Source organism: Pholcus phalangioides, unplaced genomic scaffold, assembly GCF_987345545.1.
Source record: "Pholcus phalangioides strain wild (caught in Gottingen) unplaced genomic scaffold, Ppha-v1.0 ptg000007l_1, whole genome shotgun sequence".
NCBI lineage: Eukaryota > Metazoa > Arthropoda > Arachnida > Araneae > Pholcidae > Pholcus > Pholcus phalangioides.
In genome coordinates, this window is record NW_028301600.1 from 51,411,970 (window position 1) to 51,433,691 (window position 21,722).

The following is a 21,722-nucleotide window of genomic DNA, read 5'->3' on the forward strand; positions in this document are numbered from 1 at the left end:
TTTTTTTTATAAACCAACCCTTAAAAATTTGGAAATCACTCTTCAGAATTATTCTTCCGGATAACGCTGGTCCCATGTATATTTGAATCATATATACATGGCAAATACATGGTAAAAAACCCATTACAGCAATATCTTTTTTAAATTTTTTTGTATTTTAAAACGTACAATTCTTAGTGTCATTTCAGTACAAAATATGGCTATATAAGCAGTGCCGTCTTAAGGCATGGCCCACCCGGGCACGGCCAGGGGGTCTCAAGATAAGAGGGACCTCACAAAAATGAGGTCTGGTTGAAATTTTCGAGAATTTGCCTTGTAGGGCCTCAGAAAAATAACTTGGCCCGGGGCCCATGATGCTCTTAAGACGGCCCTGTATATAAGTGCTGTATAAATGTTTATAAGTAACATTATAAAATCAAGGCAAACTGTGTTTTTACCATTAATTAACCATTTTAGATAATTAAAAAACCCCTCTAATTAATTAAATTGCTGTGTTGATGGGTTGTTCCATCAAAAAATACGCTAAAAGCACAAACTTACATCCGTTTTTGTAAAAAAAATTAATGCGTTTTTATGGGGTAAACCAAAGAGGATTAATGTCAATCAAATTTAAGTTACCAACACTTATAAATATACCGGCAGTAAAAACATTACTAATGCCATGATTTTTGATAACAATGTAACAAAACGATAATATGGAATATATGGTATAATTAGCAGAAATTTACCTTTGAATCGATACCTATTGTTTGGCCGCACTCATCGCACGTGTTGGAGAATACTTGTTCGTAGCACCGCGTGCAATATGGATGTTCATCACGTAGAACATACCTCTGTCCCGTCAGAGTCTCGTCACATTGCCAGCAGCAAAAGTGTCCCGAATGCCAGTCCTTGGACATAGCTTTTGTGTATTCGCCAGAAAATATGAGCTAAAGAACGTAAGATAAAAAAAAATAATATGGTATCGTTTTACGTATAATTTTAAAACCAACATTTATTACAAATATCATGATTTCAAAGACATTAAATAATCCTATTCCGATTCAATTTGAAACGCAAATAACTCAATGGTTTCAAGAATATTTCAAAACAAATCAGTAAAAATTCATAATAAGGATTCTTTTCGCATTGAAAGTAGAAAATATGACTGAAAAACGAAGAGAAATGAAATCTTGAAGAGAATTAAGATGGATAATATCTTTTAGGATAAAATCCTAAAAAACTAAGAAGAATAAAATCCTTAAGAATAAAAATGCATAAAATTTTGAAAAATTAAGATGAATAATACCTATCTCGATAAATTAAGAAGGGGCAAATAGAGTGTATGGTAAATCATTATATATATAATCTCAAAAGTTATCGAAAATGATTAAATAAGCTGTTTTGAATTCTTGGGGCATGTGTTACGTGTTCATATTTGACGAACATCAGTGGAATGCGCGAAAAAGGTCATAAGAATAACATGAAAAATTATGATTTTTTGCTTTCAATTTTCTAAGGTGTTAGCCCACAAGGAGTGTGAATGATCGACGATATAAATCATTTTCAAAATATGATACGCTTTATAGATGTTTCATAATGAAAAGAAACGTTTACTTTGCAATGCTTTATATCTTTTTGATTCGACGCGCATATCATATTAAGATACTGTATTTGAGAATGCTCTTAAAGTTAAATGGAGTTATTTTTACAAAATATCGAATACTATTCAAAATAATTCTTTTCATTCAAATTCTGGTTGTTCAATTTTTTTTAATTCTTGGACGTTAAATAAGAAATATACCATTTTAAAATAGTTTGCTAAAATCAGGGTAACCATGGGTTACGACAAGTTTATCAAAAGAAAGAAATATTAAAAAAATATATGCATATATATATGTATAGGAGAGAAGGTTTACTTACGGTATAGTACTTTTGATAGCCTTTCAGTGTCAAATTCTAAAACTAACAGGTGACTGATAACTTGAAGATGGTAAAGGATATAATTTCTCGAACATTAAAAATGGTTTTAACGGTAGAAAGCAAGGTTATAAATAAAAGAGCAAAAGATTTAGGTATTTCTCATGCCATCTGTCCACTTCTGTGTGAAGCTGTGAGTTACTTACTCGGTCTAACGAACGAAGGTGGTGAGACATGGGGTTATTTTTGAGCAAGCAAGCGATTGGAACAAGGGAAAAAGAGAAGCTGAATAAAAAAAAAAGGTCTCGAGAGATAAGCGATACACTAAACGCAAGAATTAAAGACGCCAAAAGGATGAGATGCTAAAAATAGGAACTCGATTTTAATTTCCGTCTTTTGTGTATAAGTTGGAAATGAGCAATACATCACGCCATTCTATTTTGTTTTGTTTTTTTAATCATTTCCTCCCTTCTTCCTGATTCGGATGAATGTGCAAATTGAATTAATTATGTTGACTAAACCACCGTCTATGAAAAAAAAAAATCATATTTTGATGCGAGAGAATGAACCAAATTAAAAAAAACAATTCCGCGAAAGTTTGGTCATATCCGTTTTAGTATTAACAAAGTACATATATATTTTTTCCATTAATTTATTTTCCGGAATAGACAGACTTGTATAAAAGAGGACTCGTATGGAACTTGCAAAAAATTTTATAGTGATTCATACAGGATGATTCTATATTAATGGGACAAACTTTAAGAGGTGATATAAGACTCCTGAACAAGCATTTTTGGTCATAGAATGTGCGGTCGAATCACAATAGCAAAGGCGGTAGAGGGTGTTTTTAGAGAGTGTAAATCAACACTAAACCAACAGCAAATATCAAATTTTTCTGGTGGATTTGTACCACTTGGTCATTGTTTGGAGCAGCGTAACCTTGATGGTCCTTTCACCAAAACAAACTCCAATCCAATACGACCTTGAATATACACCCTCTAATGGTTGACAGCACATATCGCAGTAAATTCGTTGGAAAAATATGATATTTGTTTTCTGTGAAGTGGCTGTTGTGCAAACTCTCTAAAAACACTGTCTACTGCCTTTGATATTGCGATTCGATCGCACATTCTGTGATCAAAAATGTTTGTTCAGGTGTCTTATATCATCTCTTTTGTCCATGAATTTAGAATCATACTGTATAAGCGACTTACTTGATTTCGAGTCTTGATTAAGTGCAGGCATCCCTCGCTTTACGTGATTAATTGATTGCGCAAAATCATCACGGAAGTCGAAATCGCGAAAAGTGAGTTGAATTTAACATGGGTAAGATGAGGGGATTGGAGTTTTCTTCAGAAAGATAAAAAAAAATAAACCAATCTTCCAGCAGCAAAATCATTTTTTTGAATGTATTGAATTCAAACTTTTACCAAATCTCGTAAATATGAGCTATATGAATGAATTTAATTAACAGTTTTTACTTCTATTTCTTCAGTAGGCACTTCTGACGGATTCTAGTGAGTGTGGATGTCTTCTCTCTGAAGTTCCTGGTATAATGGGCTGATAACTTTTTTTTAATGAAACTGTCGAGATTTGGTGACAAGCAACATTCTACGTCTCTTTATGAAAATTTCAGTACCAGAGAATTCCAGTTGCCAGTGAATTCTGAATATCTCTCGCAAGTACGAAAAAACTCTAATTTCATTAGGATCATTTTATTTCATTAAAATTTCGATAGCATTGTCAACGTTATCAAAAGATGTTTATTACTGAGATCTGGTGAATTGGATTTGACCGTTTGTCGTACATGTGTTTCATCTAAATCATAAAATCCAACGGATTTTGTCATTTTTAACTATGTTATCAATGGTGTAGCTGGGGAGGGGGGCAGGAATCAAAGTTTTATCTATATTGGTGACACTCTCCTAAATTACATTCGAACCAAAATAAAAAAAAATTCTGCCTCCATTGACTGAAAGGATGAATACCTAAGTGAGAAAAATGAAAAACTCCATTTGCATGTTAGCTTCCATGTTACAGTAGAGCAGTGAGTCGAAGAAATTATCCCTGGAATAAATCATGACCGATTCTTTTTTTTATCTTGCGACACCAACATCGTTCTTCCCATTAATTATTTGGAAATTTTCAAAATAGAATAATATAAATGCACTCTCATTTCTTTCCTCAGTTCAAAATAAGCACCATGGTGTACCATATGCTGAAGATCAGCCGTTTCACGACAAATGCGAAGACCCCCCCCCCATACAATGCCGCCCCCACAACCTGGAGCAGGCACCCTCTAGAAATATTTTGTCCAACAGGAATTTGGACAAAATATTTCTATGAAACATGGAATTTGGTCAAATAAGCCGGGTCTATTCATCGCTTGCTATATAGTTTCATTATTTTCTGATTTTTTCTGGAGTCACTAAAATAACCAACGAGTGAGGCAAATAAAGAAAAAAAGCCACAAAATTTCTAACGGGTTTCGTTACCCAATGAGTGCCATCTTAGAGGATAAATCGGACCACTATCACGTTAACCGGGGATCCAACTTGGTTGGTTATAAAATCCTAACGCCCGGTTGCTCAGTGGAAAAAATGTCTGTGCAAGTCAATCGTCGGGGGTCAGAGTTTCTGACTCGAACAGACGTATTTTTTCCGCCGAACAACTGAGAATTAAGATTTGGTAACCAACCCAAGTGGGATTCCTCGGTCAGCGTCATTTGTCCTCTGAAGACATCACCCATTGGGTATCGAAATGCGTTAGGAATTTCGTGGTTTTTTCTCTTTTATTTTGCCTCACTCGTTGGCTTTATTTGTGCATATATCAGACAAAGGATTATTAACTCTTTCATGTACTGAAGTACACCCCGTGCATGGGAGGCTATAAAGGGCTGTGCCATCACCATCTTGATATCTCATAATTAAGATAACGATGGTGTCGGCTGTGCGACCCATGTTGCTGCAAAGGACGCTACGATAGGAGGAACGCGAAGTGAGAGATAAAGGGGAAAAATAATTGCAGGGGAAAAAAATTGAAAACAAATGTTTTGTATGTAAGATTCAAACTACGATGTGCAGCAAATTTGCATTAGAGGGAGTGGTTCGTAGCGAAAACTAATTTTTGATGAATCCCATCTAGCTGGGAACACAACTGTGAGTTTTCGTGGTTGTGTTACTGGTGTGATTTATACACCAAAAGGGGTGCTAAAAAAAGGCCTCGAGCGGGGGGTAATTCTGTCTCGAGCCGCCATTGATCACGTGAATTTATTTTTAATTAAAAACTAACATATTACTTCTAAACCACACATGTATCTCTCTCTCTCGCCCATATATATATTTTTAATATACTGCACATCGCCTTCTTAGGTTTTCCAACTTCAAAAAAAGCAGGCGTTTTCATCAAAAAGTCTCTCCATATAAAGCAGGTAGATCCGATGAGCACATGTACGGTGCCTTTGGACATATATGTATACGCTCCAAGGTTGAATCTGCTTTCATAGCTTAGATGGTAGAGCACTCGTCCGGCAAGCGAGAGACCGGGGTTCGAGTCCCAGTGGGGGCAGTGATGAATTTTCTTCCTTGTAATCTTCATCTCCGCAAATAACCAGTCTCAATGAATCTTGTATTGACAAGTGGAGAGAACTATATGCACTCTTTATAACGTATAAACTAACTTGAAGGGCAAAAAATCAGCACCTTAATCGAATGGATGCGTATGTCATTATAATTTGATTATGTAACCAGTTAAGGTATCCGACTGCGTTTATAACGTAATTTTTGAAGAAAACATTGATTTTCTTTATTTCCAATTTTATGAAAGCCCTATTTCTTGTGATTCCAAAACAGGCCTTGTTTTGTTTATATGACGCTTAGAACCAAAGTTCTAAGGTGTTGCTACTTTGGTGTTGCGTTTTTACATCAAGCAATCTGTGAATAAAAATTTTTACCCCTTTACGATCACAGACGAAATATTTTGTCCACACTCCAATGGAATAAATTCAATCCAGCTCTCTGTATTTTCTTCCCTCTCTCCTCACCATCGCGAAGTTTTATTGTAACTCTATGTGAACCGAAGTTTTTCCTACACAGTTTTCTATACTCTTGTTAGTGATTTTTTCCTCACATAATGTATCTTTCTACTTATGTACCATATACATGTAAGAGCAAAAGAGAACACGTAGGGTGAGGGTGAAAAGAGATATCTGTTGTTAACTCTCTTTCATTCACTTATCTATTTTATACTGGTTTTTCCTTTTTTCAATTTATTTATTTTTCTTCCTTTTCTTCTATTTTTCCCTTTTTCCTACTTTTTCTTTTTAAAACGTACGGCTAGATCAGGACAAGGTTACCAGATTTATTGTCGACAGTATGTACGGTTGGTTCCATGGACAACGCACGAGATTCGTGTTACGAAGGTTGATAGTTCGAGTTACACTCGAGCATCTGAGGTTTACTGCAGGCGCCCGAGTGGAATAGTAGTAAGATGCTCCTCTTCCACTATGAAGGTTACCATCGAGATCCACTGGTTCAAATCCGAGAAAGAACATCAGAAAATCAAGTTCCTTACCTACCTACCGAGCCTTTGGAGAACCGATAAATAGCGCCTTCATTTCCCGCCCTACTCCACTGGTTGGAAATTGGCGATATATGATCGGAGTTGGTGTGCGGTAAAGTAGATTCATCGTCAAATAGAGATCATCCAAATTTGTTGCCGAAAACTTGTACGTTAAGGGTCTAAACGCGATTTACAAAGAATGTTATTTTTGGCATTTTACTTGAGTTTGAAACAGGATTTCTAAAGCTCTTTGATTGTATCATTACAAAATTTTAATATGATATTCTGCCATATAGTGTTAAGGTTATGAACCAAAACCTAAGATCTATCGCATGTATTTGTCTAATTACAGTCTACACGATATGTTAAATAGAATTTCAAAAAATTCTCACGTACATAAAACAGATTTGGATGTAACTTATGAGAATACCATACAATCCTTTAAATTTTAGTTCATAAGCTGCATCATCACTATCTGAATGTACTGTGGAAATAACAAAACATTTCATGCATAGAATATTTTTGAAATCGTGTTTCGAATATTACATGAATTTTGCTTAAAATTTGACATAAAAATGGCTTTTTTACAGAAAATAACATAGGCGGTCTTAAATTTTTATTATTGTTTTCACTATTTTGTGACACTTTCTATCAAAAAATGTTATTAAAGTTCACTCCAGTATAATTTTATAGAAAAGTGCTAAGAAAGGTAGTCGGATACTTTAATATTGTAAATTGATTGATTTAGGTAATTACGCTTCTGGAGCACCGAACCCATATAGCAAGATAAGTAACAATACGAAAAAAAATTGCACATTAACATGAAATTTATCATGTTTTAATTTTTTCTCCTTTTCTAATCTAAAATTGGAAAAGTGACATCGGATTTTAGCACTTTCTTTCTATTTCAAGGCAGCCTTGCATTTTTTGGACAAAAAATTCATGTTGGTGACATAATAAATTCACCAGTTTTGAAAACGTCAGTTACAATGGTAGTTACTGTGCGGTCGTGTGGGAATCGTGTGGACTCTCATCATGAGAATACATGTTGAAACCCCATTGGCGGCTCAGTGGTAGTCGGCTGACATTGGTTTTCTGCGATTTTCCCACTGTGAGTCAGTCTCCCCGCAAAGAGCAGGCAGACTTTCAACACCATACTTACATAACATTGAAATTCAGACATTTGCCATTTTAAAGTACGAAAGGCAAATGGTAGCACCAGTATAACACAAAACAAGCATAATTCTGACAACATAAATATGTTAAGGCCACGCATTTACATACAAGTTCCTGTGCACAAATCTGTATTTGAATAAAGATAATCCGCATTGGGTGGTAAATATCTCTGAGTGTGAAAGCATTTTCGCGCGGCTGAGAGCGGTCATCACGCACGTGCACAGCTCGGCAGAAACATTGCTGAAGACTGAGATATACAAACTCTGCTATAATGACCTCGGTTGTAACGATATCTCGGTTATAACGTCAGTAATTGGTGGTCCCGGTTGATTTCTATAGAGTATAAATGTCACTGAACCTTTCTTATAACGTCGACGCAAAAGAAACGGACGTAGACACATTTTTTGCCCTTTTGCTTCCATATCACAAAAAAATTCCTTTTAAAATGTCCTGTTTTTCCACAAAAACTTGCTTGCTTTCGAATGCCAAAATTGAGGATAACGATGATTTGCATAGTTGATGAAAATTATAAATATTATAAAAATGTGATTATAAATATGAATATTAATCTCACATACTTGTCATGTAAAAATAAACTATTTTTTCTTTCGTAAAATAAATTTAAATCCTAGCAGACTTCGTTTCCAACCATTTGTTATGAATTGCTCAGAGGGGTTTCTACGAGGTGCATGTACGGTCAGAGGCAAAGACATGAAGAACATTGAGGGGGCTGAAATGGGGAAATCGTGCCGTATGTACGGGACATAAGCCTATGCTCAGGGGAGAAAGTGGTGAGTTGCATTGCATGTTCATTAATTATTGGAGGTGGAGGCTCAGCCCCCCCAACACCTTCTTTGACGTCACTGAAGTCGTAGCCACTAGATATAGCAGCCCGACGTATGCGCAATCTTTACCTTTTTTGCAATATATTCAATGACTATAGGTGAAATTAATGACTTCAGTGACATCACGATCTTTGCGCGTTCTGTATGTTCTGTATAATGCTTTGAAATGTTCTGTATAATTTTTTTCTCATGTACGGAAATGAATTAAAGAAACCATGCTCAGATGGAAATTCGAAATTCATACCTAGAACACGCAGTCAGAGGTTGATAATGTCAGATATATTCACAAATGATAGGTAGCTTAATTACTTGATGGAAATACTATATATTTATGGTCCAGCAACTAAAGTCATCTGAGAAAGTAGCGGTAAAATTTGGAGTGATGCTTTTGTATTTCACGAAGAAGATCGGAAACCAATTTTATCAATATTTTCTTCTTAAAAGGTATATTTTCAAACGTCATTACAGCTGAAAACAATGGCAATATGTTTTCAAGTTTCTGGTGAAAAGAAAATTTGATTACCTCATTTTTCTCCTCCGTGACTTCGACAGGCCCATCTAGTTTATCATCAAATTCGTTATCCACCTGGATCCTAGTTTTTTTCTTGGTCTTCTTCACTTTCTTCACTTCTGTGACTTCAGACATGGTGACTCTTGAGGATTTGCAAGAACTTCCAAGACTGATGGTACTCAAACTCGGAGTGAACGAAAAAGTTACCGCCCTCAACTATACAATTCAACAAATAAATCTTCCCTTAAGCAGGGTTGCTGTCATTTGAAAAAGTCTGCCAAGTAACGCCAATTTCAATATCATCAGGTGGTAACATCTTCATCGTCTTTGTTCTTTTCCGCCATCTGAGGGTTCATTCGTTAAATTAAGGTCAACTTCTTGAATGCAGCATCAGCTTGCCATACCATACGTTTGAATTTGGCCCACTACCTGGGAAAACATTCTGACGTAGCAGGCACAAGAAGCAGCAAAAATACATGGTGAGGTTCTATCCGTTAAGATTCAGGGCAATGGGACGATAAGTTTCAAAATCTTGCTTTTCCTCTGTCTCTGCATGTAAGAAGTTGCTCTTATATAAAAAGTATATCTTATTCATCCATAAAATTTGCTATTATTTTTTCAATTCAGTACAATTGCCGAACAGATTTATTCTATTTGCGTCCCATGCTTTTGACAGATTACATCCCCGGTTTTTTATATTTTTATATATAGGGCATTACTATATTAATTTACTAAAGTAATTATGTATAGTAATTAATTTCTTATTATAATAAGTTAATAATTAAAAGACACACAGTCGAATCCCGTTATAATGAACTCCAAGAGACCGGAGAAATCACTTCCTTATAACGAAATTTCGTAATAAAAAAATTCCACGTTTTTGCATTGTTCCTAAGTAAACTTATCTGAGGAATTAGAAAAGTGTTCGTTAAAAAACGAGATTTTCGCTATAATGGTATTCGTTAAAACGGGATTCGACTTTATTTGTTCTTGATTATTGCTCACCATAAAGCTTTATATCTAATTTAAACACTTGACCATCGCAAAAGAGAAAACATAATGCCTAAAATATTTATGCAAAGCTGGGTCCCCGGTTACGCGATTCTGAACTGCGCTAAACCGGTTTTGGAGTGATGGTTACGCAAAATCGACCATTAAATATTCCCCACTTTTCTAGCCACAACTCAAAAGCAATTTTTCCATGAGTTGAAGCTGCGTGGGGCTGCGGGAGTGAATCTGGTTTATGTGTCTCTAATGTTATTCATTAAGTAATTCATTTAAACGGTTTATATAATAATGTTTATATAATATATATATATATATATATATATATATATATAAAATCCATGCATATATTTATTTTTTTAACAAAGGAGAAGGGAATGCCTATTCGTTTATAAATATAATTTTTTTAGTTAAATTGTAAATTTGAAATGAAATGTATTTTTCTTGTGTATTTAGGAATAAAATAAGTTTTTGAGATAGAGACTGTGTGATGTGTTAGACATTAAGTCGCCAAAAGAGCATATCGCCATAATTCTCTTTACAGCAGACAGCGACTTTTTTCTCCACCCTCACCCTCTCTACAACGTCTAGATTTGATTTTTGCTTTTTTCTAGACTTACCCCTATTATGAAGCCAAGTGTTACAACGGGAAATATCCAGGAATATCGTCGAGTTTTTACCTCGCTAGCAACTCGTAGGTCGGGATCCATAAAAGGTCGCGTTACTGGGAACATCTCTGTCTGTGTGTCTGTTTCAGTGTCATGTCGTTCCTCCCCTGTAATCATGTTTATATATATGTATATTTTCTGAAAATGAAGAAAAAGTCACCCCACATGTGTCCAATTAAGTCAGAAGTAAAAAACGAATTTACATAAAAAATATTGAATATATAAGATGCATAGAGCAAAAATGTTGGATATTCACGTATGAATTTGTTATTTTCAATACCATGTTGATTGGAAGCGCAGATCATGAAAATAACTGCAGACTAATTTATGGTTTTACGAATAATCAGAGTGATGATTAAACAAGAGACCCCACATGATAAGATTCTGTCTGAATGTCGATCTAATGAAGTATTAATCAAGATAAATAGTATTTAGCGTTTGATGTTTGTTTCCAAAACTTTCGAAAATCATGTTCTGTACGTTTTTTGTCTATGCTTGTTCATAAATAAGAACATGAGTTGGAAAGTGAGACGGTGAAAACATAAAATAAAAGATTTTTCTTTCATTCATTCTGATTGGAATCTTTAAAAAACTATTCAGAATCAGAGGAAAGCAATGAAGCTTCTAATCAAAAGAAATTTTGATTAGAAATAATATTATTTGAGAGTTCAAAGCTAAAATATTTATAATGACTAATATAGTACCGTATTCTTGCCGTAGGTTATGCGTTAAAAAAAATCTGAATTTCTTAGTGCAGATTTAGACTGCTACGTAGTATCTGTACCTTTTTATTTTCTGAGAGTGTGGGAATAAAAATGAATATTTTTGATTACACTTAGAGGAAAGCAAATATTTTATAGATATATGTACTGTATTAGAAATAAGTTATTGTTGTTATATATATTTTTTGTTAGTGATCGTAATTTTTAGAAACCCCACAAAAAAAAACTTCTATTACCCGGCATTTATTTATTTTTTACTATTTAGTTTTGTATTTTTTTGAACGCAATATATACCTTTAAAGAATAAAATTCTATCGAGTTCGATACCCGTTCGCCCTTGTCAGAAAACTTTCCTGACACAGGGGTACAACAAAAAACAGTAACTTGACCGCAGGGAGTCCCCCATCGAGGGGTTAGCGCACCAACCTATCGATGAATATAAAAAAAAAAGCCTGCCGTTCGGAATCGGCAATAAATTGTAGGTCCCTGTCTAATTAGCCCTCGTGTGCAGAAAATGACCGTGGTGCGACAAGAATGATCAAATTAACAAAATTCTATTTCAATGTGGTACGTGGATTATACAAAAAAAAATTATGATTAATTTTATGGCGTATGTTTATTTACATAGACGGAATATACTAAAGCAAAAAGCCTGAAAATGAGCATAGCTTCTTCAATGCAAAATGGATAAAATTTAAAGGAATTCACAGTAGTTCTACAGGCAAATGTCAACGTCAGTTAAGAAATCAAAGAGAATCGATTTCGTGATTAATCGAAATAATTTCAGAGTGGTGCTTCAAAATGGGATCGGAAGAATTAGACGAGTATTACAATAAAAATTTGGCATGTCTATAGCGGAATATATGTTTTTATAAAAGCATTTGATGGACTGTGGGAAATTGTGTGATTAACAGACTTAAAAATGGACAGAAATAGACACGGTATACCTAAAAACACCCAATGACATCCTCTCCAGAATATTGAAATAATTCGAAAATACTGGTGACGTATTCAGACGACCATGTCAAATATGAAGTGTACCATAACATTTTCTAGGACCAATTATTGGTGGTAATGATTAAAAAAGGTGAGCTGACGCGAATTAACCAGCTTTGAATAATTTATTTCATTAATGCTGAATTCCCATTTAATTTTCGTTCAGCGTGCTTATACACGTAATTTTCAAAAGAATAGAGCACTCCAGAAATTTACGAGAGTAGTTCATGAAATTCGATCATTTGATCACTTTTGTTTCACCGCGGTTATTTTCTGCACACGAGGACTAATTAGACCAGGACCTACAATTTATTGCCGATTCTGAACGGCAGCCTTTTTATACTAGCCAAGGGGGTGGTGCGCTAACCCCTCGGTATGGGACTTCCTGCTGTAGCAATTTCTTTCTCTGGTCATGTCACCGTTTCTGTTGTATCACTATGATGTATTAGCACGATCTCAGCACGCGTTTTCTCATACTGTCCTAGAAAATGCACATGTAATTTTGCGTTTGCGGAAAAATGTCTCCTTTTACTTCCCATATTGCGAAGATTGAATAATTGTGGGTTTATATTTATAGCGAGGAAAGACATAAAACACGAATTCAATCAAGTTGATGTAACTTTGCATGAAAATATTCATGTCATAATCCGTTTAAAGTGATGTTTTAATTTTTTTAAACAAAGAGGAAAAAGTCATTTGACACTTTAAAAAAACATGAAACATTAAATTTACTTTATGCAAATTTTTCGGAACCGATATGCTCAAGAAGAAACCTCTTAAAAGATGAAAATAAAAATTACAACCATACCCTTAATTTGGGCTTCCTGGCTTGACCATTTTATGAACTGCTCTCGTATATTTCTTTGGTGTTCTAATTTTTTGAAAAGGACGTGTATTTACGTTTTGATATTTACAGCATTTCTGTATATTTCGTAGTTTTATATATAGTTCTGGATGCCACTTCAATACCCCCCACCCCGAAATTTTCTTAATTGCGTTTCAGGAAAGAGGGAAAGAGCGACTAAAAATGTGTGGGGCCGTCCCGGGTCCCCGAATTCTTCATGTTGCCGCTGTGAGTACTCACGCTGATCAAAAATACTTCCGAAGTTCCTCAATATCACAATCATCTCCCTGTGTTTACATCATGAGGGAATTATTTTTTTTGTTGGTTCTTTTATTTTCATAAACACCTTCCGTTTTTATAACTTCTTAATTTTCTTTCATACCTTTCTCCAATCTTAAGAGTTATTTTGATTTCACTGCTTTGATTCATGAGATTGAACGATATTTTCACTGACATAATTCGACCATTCGCAGAAAATTTCTCTATGCGATAACTCAGGGTTGTGTTGGTTCATCAAGTAAATTAAAAATCTCTAAAATTTGAACCGCTTCAGGCTGATAGCACATTGCTATGTAAAATTTTCAAACATAAATATCTAGGTAAAAGTGTACCAATATCTTCAAAAAGGAAAAGATTTATGTAATAGAAAATTAAAAGTCCCCGATACGTAATAAAAATTGAACTTAAATTGAATGAATGATTGTCACAAATGGAATCGATATTTTTATGTAAATCCTCCAATAAACATTTACGAAAGTATCAATTCTGAAGATTATTTGCAGTTGTACTTGTTAGATTTTTTACGGTCTAAAGACAACACATAAAGTAATTTTTTCGTGAATCGGTACATATCGCTCAGATACAAACCAAACGTGTTTCCACTGCGGAAAAAAAATGACGAGAAAGGTGAAAATGTCGCGATAGAAAATAATTTCTGATGTATTTTGATAATCTGTAATTGTGAATAATTACAGGTAGCAAAACTTATACAACGATATTCTACTGATCAAGGAAAAATAGCGTTGTATCGAGAGGCATAATTGTAATCACTCGTTAAATCGCTCGTTTTGGCATCTCTTCCAACTCGATGTTGTTGACCACAAAATAGTTTTTATGGGCATTTATCTGTAAATGTAATTAGTTACAACTAAAATAATTAATTGTTTCTGTATTATGCTTATTATAAGGATATATGTCTGTTCACGGACATTTTGATTTCTCACGAGATTCCCCGCACTTTTTCCACGTATGGCTTCATTCTTGATAATTTCTATGAACTTTCATCATTATCTAGTAGGAATATCATTGATTTGATTGGAATTTCTACATTTTTTCCAAATTTTTGTCTTTTCCTGAAAGAAGCAGCAATCTCTATCTTTTTAGCATTGCCTAATAATATTGATAATCATATCAAATAATTTATATCCTTTAGTTTCTTTTTGATTAAATGCTTTCTTTTTGGTGATATCTTATGATATCTATCTTAGTGATAGATCTTCTACACTTGGTTGAAAATAAACACTGGCACGAAATGGTGCTAAGATACAATACACGGCTCATATAAAGAAAGCAGTTTGTTTAATCAATTTACGGTTTTACGAAAAATACTGTCATAACTTTTTGATGCGTACTATGGAAAACCTAACTCATGAGTCTACAGTCACTGAGAAAAGAACTTCGCATTGATCAATCAAGTTTCTTTTAAAAACTCACGACGACTATTTTTTAGAACTCTTTCTATTGGATTAACTTTACAGATGGTTAACTCAGAAATATAGAGCTGGTCCGATTAATAGTTATCGGTTATCGAACTCGCGACTCTAAACATCCTTTGGTACTTTAGGCGAGTATCTTATCGACCTGGGATACCGCGCCCTCGATTAATCGATTAAAACTTTTTGATCAACCAGTTAAAAATTTCGATCAACCAGTTAAAAATTTTAATCGATTCCCAGTTACTCAGAAAATATTTAATCTTTAATCTCTTTGCATATGTGCAAAGAGTTACAAATACAATACAATAAAAATTCAGGATTGCCTTTGCATATAAGGTGAGATCATATTTTCTCATTTTATATTTTGAATTTGCTGATAGTTGTCCCAAGTAACAACATTGTTTGTTGCAAAGCATATGTGGCTGTGATTTGTTAAAAAGTTTTGTTTGCATTTCTTTTTTTTTACCTCTCTCTTGAAGTTTACTTTCCAATTTTTTTCCTACTATAGTTTGAATCACAAAGAAAGCAGTTATGTATTTGGAAAGTAATATTACTTCAATACATTTATTTTATACGTGATTTTTGAGGCTCTGTACGTCATCTCTAAGGCCCTGTATTAGCAGTACAATTCGAAAATGATTTTTTTAAATAATTTTTCAGGCTTTGTATATGTGTCATTAACTATGAAAAAAATTATCAGCTCGAAAAAAAAAAAAAAAAAAAAAATCAGTATTTCAGGGTTAACCACGGATTTCTTTCATATATGTTAATTTTTTATTGCTCTCTTTCGTTGGCATTGCTGACAAATCGCATTAGGTTATCGCACTACACTTTTGTGTTTTACACGCAAAGTGGTAACAGCGGCTACTTCAATAGTGGTGTTTTTTTGGTTTTTTTTGCGGGGGAGGGGAGATGGTGAAAAATACCTATGTCAGTACATGCCCTCAGAAGAACAAAAATTGAGGTTCTTCGAGCAAAATATAGAAAAATACCATTGTAGTGGTCTCAAAGTCTCTTTAACCCTTTCAGCTGTAATTACAAATCACCAAATCCCCCCTTCAAAATGACATTTTTTTTAATGAAGTTGGCTTTCTTCCGATTTTCAGCAGGTGTATAGGGAAAAATTTTCCATTGAGAAATAAACTTTACAAAATATTTGGGCTAGTCAATGCTACAATAAGCGGCTTTTATGTAGACGAGATATCTCGTCACTGTCGCTTAAAGGGTTAAAATATCGCTATTGGGGAGTTTATCGAAAAAAAGATATCGTTGCATCGAAAGGAGTTCAGCATTAGATAAAAGCCAAATCGAAACACGATTTGAAAAAAAATATCATTTAAGCGGGTCTCATACCTTTTAACATGACCTAAACGTTTAACAAACTATGCTCTAGTAGGACTATCTCTCTCTCTCTCATGCAAAATATTATTTAACCATTGATTTATTCAAAATTTTTTACCCAAACTTTCGATTGAAATACGCTATGCTATGCCAATATAAACATATCTCTGATACTATTTTTTTTTTGGAAATTTTCGAACAAAGAAAAAAATAGTATTTTTAATACCCATGCTTCACCAAACACCACCTATGGCCATATCGCTATATTGCAATTTACTCCCATTAATGAGATGGGTCGGAAATGAAGACGCTGGCTATCGGCGGTCTCTTAAAGCTCGTTAGGGAAAACATATTTTCTATGCCCTCCCTCAGGTTTGAACCTAGGACCCTGACAGCAACCTTCACGGTGGTAGACGAGCATGTTACCACCACGCCACTCAGGCAAAACTAGCTGCAACTTTTAACAATTTCTAACACCTTTTGTGTATAGTAAAATAGCACGACCGATGCAATTAAACAAAAATTGATTCAAAAATGAAGAAAAAGCTATTAGGTTCATAAAATGAGATAAAATATAAAGATTTCATTGACTCCATCTCTTATTTAAAATTAAATTTTAAATTCACAATTTTATACATTATAAAAAAAATTAAATATTTTTTAAACATAAATCAACTATTCACACGAATGGATCTAGAATATTCTGTCTCACTTTATGAACTGAACAGTTTCCTCTGTGTTTTTAATCAATTTCTATTCACTTATATTGATGCCATGTTATTTTATCCTGCACGCAAGGTGTTTCTTAATGTTTGAAAATTTTGAACAAAAAAAGTATATTAGAGATATACAGTTGAATCCCGTTATAACGAACGCCAAGAGACCGGAAGAATCACTTCGTTATAACGAAATTTCGTTATAAAGGAATTCCAGGTTACCTAGCATTGTTTCTATGTAAACTCATTTGAGATATTAGAAAAGTGTTCGTTAAAACGAGATTTTCGCTAAAACGGTATTCGTTAAAACGGGATTCGACTGCATATAAAAAATTGTATTGGTACATGCATTTCTTTATTATACAAAAAAAAAAAAAATTAAATAAATCAATGGTTAAATAGTACTTTTATTGAAATTTATGCTAGAGCATAGTTTTTGAGACTTTTAGGCAATTTTAAAAGGTGTGACACCCCTTAACGTTATTCCTGCAATTCCAAATTCCATCAAGTATCGTTGTAGTGAAGTTTCACTGCACACCATATACAGTCGAAGTTCGTTATAGCGCCAGAAACTTTTGATGAACAAACAAATTTTCCATATATATCTTGCATAGGGATTGCAAGAGTTATAATTTGTGATTCTATATAACGCCAAACTCGTTATAGCGTTAGAAACATAGGTGACGTTAAATCGGGGATCGACAGTATTACATTCACTGCGTAAATTCTAAGAGAAAATATGATTTCTCCACCACATTCTGGAAAACGAGATGATTGTTCAATTAATTCCGTCGTAATTAAAAATCGTTTCCAGAAGATTTGAGTCGATTCTAAATTTGTTTCAGTTAAAAATGACAAAAACTAAGAATATCGAAAGAAAGTGCAAAAGGATAAGAGAGAAGTATGCACGTGTTTTCTCTTTGGTTTATGCCGGAGCGATGACCTCTAAGTTGGTTTGTGTGCGTTCCTTTGAGATCCCGAATTTAAAAGTGACTGTGTTCGGAGCTACACCAGGAGATAAGAAGACGACCGGAAAGAAAAGAAAATAAGAAAGAAGATGATGAAGAAGCTCCGCAGAAGAAATCTGCCTTTTAAAACACCCAACTCTCGCTCTCTTGGCTTTTTCGGAACATCTTTTTGGAACAAGCGTCTCTCTTCCAGCAAATGATAAAAATAGACGAGTGTCAGGTTAAGCATAAAATCTTGACATGTCAGCAGACGAATGAAATAGGGCACAGACACAAGAAAAGGCTCTCCACCTCCACCAACAACAACTGTTATATAAAAATTGAGCCGATAAATTACACTTATTTCATGTGCACTTGATAATAAATTTGATAATCTTTGTCCATAAAACATACCTAAAACCTATTGATTTTCCATGGCTTATGCATATAGTATTTTATAAAGTATATACAGGGTGATTACTTAATTCCCCTTTGTCGCATTTTACCGGTGAACCGTTGATTCCAGAGGAATACTTTCGATTAAAAAAAAGTTATCCAAATTAACGTGTAGATATTACAGATATGTCATTCATGTTACTAGAGGTTGTATAGTTATTAGAATTAAAACAAAAAAAACTTTTTATACGGACACCCTGTCCTCAAAAACCCAAAAAGAAAGTAGTTGCCCGGTCTCTTCTGAGGCCAACAGAAAAAAATTCCGCGTTTTTAAGGGCAATATTCGCACAAATACTTGAATTTGTGCGAAATCGGAGGAAAGTTGGGAAAGAAAAGCATAAATTAGAGAAAAAATCGTTGTCCGTCAGTTTATGCTGTTCTTCCCCAACTTTCCTCCGACTTTTTAATTCAAATATCTCAGGGAATATTGCATTTAGGAACGTGGAATTTATTTTTGTTGGCCTCAGGAGAGACGAGGTAACAACTTTCTAATTGGGTTTTTGAGTACAGATTGTCCGTATAAAAAGTTAATTTTTTTTATTTTAATAACTATACAACCCCTCGCAATTATGTATCTGAGTTGTACACGTTATTTGGATACTTTTTTTAATTGGAAGTATGCCTCTAGGATTAACGGTTAGAATGTAAAATGTCATGCGCCCTACTACCTATTCACCTTGCATATATATATCATGAAAAAAATTTATTGAGAAATGTATGCAAATAAACTTATTATCAACATCACTATTATTCAATTCGAAACGTAATCTCTCAGTTATTCACCGTTTGTATAATGTACTTTCGTGAATTTTTTAGATTTATTTCGAAAATAAAAGTAGTATTGCTCATTGAAAAATAAAATTTTTGGATTCACTGGGTAATATGAAATTATACAGGTGATAGATTAACAGCCTATGTGAAAAATTTTAAATATAATTTCAAATAAAAAACCCTCTAGTATATTTTCTATGCTTCGAAATGCAGTCGAACTTGGTTAATTCGATGCCCGAAGTCACTGGAAAAAAATTCGAATCATCCAAATTGCGAATTATCCAATTAATGTATCCTGGATCTGTGAAATAACTACAAATTGCAACGTAATCATCAACATTCACATATGATAATAATTGTCAATTATTAAAATTTTATCAGTTACGAAACTGTTTCCCAAATTTTGCTTATCATTCTTATGCTATCAAGGAAATATACTTTCATTCACGCATTACGATCTGAATTTTCCATTCTTAATGATGACAAGAAGATTCAAATTTTGAATGGTACACCTTGATCTTATAGGTTGAAGAAACATAATCGTGCGATATTAAGCGGTACACATTTTCGATGCATACCAGCTGAACAATGTTAAAATGGGCATTAAACTATAAAAAAAGAGTAGAGAGAAAAAAATTTGCAAACTTTTATTTGTCACTAAAAATTTATTTAACAACTTGATCGAGAAAATCAATGTCCAAAAAATCATGCCATTTATATAAGCGAATTTAGTTTAAAAGACAAATTGTAGAAATTTTTCAAACTAAATTTGTTCATAAAATATAATATAAATAATATAAATCAATTTGCTCATACAAAATATGATTTTTTTCCTCCAACTTCGAATTATCCAAAAAAATTCCAATTAAACAAGAAGTTTTAACATTAAATTAGATAGAAAACTTTCTCAAGGGAAGTTCGTAAAATTATCCAAAATTCGAATTAAGCAACTTTTCTGCTGCATTATAGAAATTCTATCACATTTTCAGATTGTTACGGTAAGATAATTTTTTTTCTAACTGTTAATCTCAATTTCCACCACGTATAATTATAAAGAGAATATGAATTAGATACTGAATTTTAGGTAAAGCCATGCGTAGGCTTTCAAGGCCTTAACACGAACATCTGCGCCACAATCAACATACTTACCTCGAGAAAGTCGCTTTAATTGGACAATAATTGTGCTGAAAATGGGGGAACAAAGCACTAAAATATAGCGGGAATTCAAGACGAATGTAACAGATTGAGTGACCCAGTGCAAGAGACTATCATTTTTTTGATATTTTCTCGCTTTCATTACGCAATATATATATATATATTTCTTAGAAGACCCTTCCCACACACATTATCTAAGGTGGCCTTGGTTAACCTCTCAACGGAGGTAACCATCATTTATTATGTTTGTAGGAATACGTAAAAATCAGGGGGGAGAATGATATTTAAATGTAGATCCGTAACTGGTATGGAAATAAATCAAAGATATTCGACACTCAAAAAAAAAGCGTTTAAATGAAATATGCGAATATTTTAAAGATTAAATTCTACCGCTTTTCTCTACTAAAGAAACATCTCAGTGGGATGTTCGATGTTGATCTCGTGCTGCCATCTATACTTCAACGTGCCAGTTAACACAATTCAAAACTAAAATGGAGAGGTAGAATTAATGCAAACTCGATATAACGATACTCTGGGAGACAAAAAAAAAAAAATCGTTTTAGAGGGATCATCGTTATATCAAGAGGCAACAGTTTAACATTTGAGTATAGGCATTTCCAAACAAATCTTGAAAAGAAATTGTTGTTTGATCGTTGTTGATCATCGTTTTATTGAGTATCGTTGTAGCGAGGTTTGACCTCGCTACAACGATATTCGATAAAACGATAAATCCCACTTCAAAGGTATTTTTTCATATCCTGTTTGGAATTACCCAAAGTTTAATGTTAAACTCTCGATAATACGAGAACTTTTTGAACATCCTGCAGCTAGGTTGAGCCCTTATGATGGGATATTTGCTTTGCCCCCATAGTGAATTTATAGTGAAATAAATAAAAAAATAATAATTTGAATCGTTCCGGGGCCCTTATCCCAGGCTGGATCCCTGTCAGCCCCGTCCTTGTGGAGGACATGATCTGCTATTAATAAGAATAAAATAAAATGTAATTCATTTATAAAATAATTGTATTATAATTTATTTATGAGGACCACAATGATAATGATAATTTGATGCTCGTTTTTATTTGTTATTTCGGTTAGAATTATAAATTTCATGATAAGAATGAGATATTTCCATTCAAATCGAAAAAACACATTTTATTTTTTAAAACTTGAAAGAGAAACGCAAAATTAGATAGTCAAAATAGTGACAATTTTCAACCAAATAATACTTCAAAAATCTATGGTATTGGTCATAACAACGTGGCCTCCCCAAGGGCTAACAGGGTTTCAGCCCTGGGGCTCGAGACAACTCTTTTTTTTTTTTGTTTTTTACTCTATAAATCCCCTATATAGGCACTTGCGAAAAATCTAGCCGTGGCCATTCAAAGGATGTGG

The 21,722-nt window shown here is 33.8% G+C and overlaps 1 protein-coding gene across 4 annotated transcripts in view; it reads right to left on the reverse strand.

Moving 5' to 3' along the window:
* The window catches only part of LOC149085460 (four and a half LIM domains protein 2-like), a 56,531-nt gene that overhangs the window by 8,822 nt on the left and 25,987 nt on the right, over positions 1-21,722 (reverse strand). For 2 of the 4 annotated variants that reach the window (XM_089233474.1, XM_089233477.1), the window contains one exon: positions 729-929. In XM_089233474.1, coding sequence (XP_089089600.1) covers positions 729-929 — 201 coding nt within the window. Of the gene's footprint in view, positions 1-728; positions 930-1,902; positions 2,113-9,003; positions 9,211-21,722 lie in introns of those variants that run through there. The other 2 variants (XM_089233475.1, XM_089233476.1) reach the window with 2 other exon arrangements.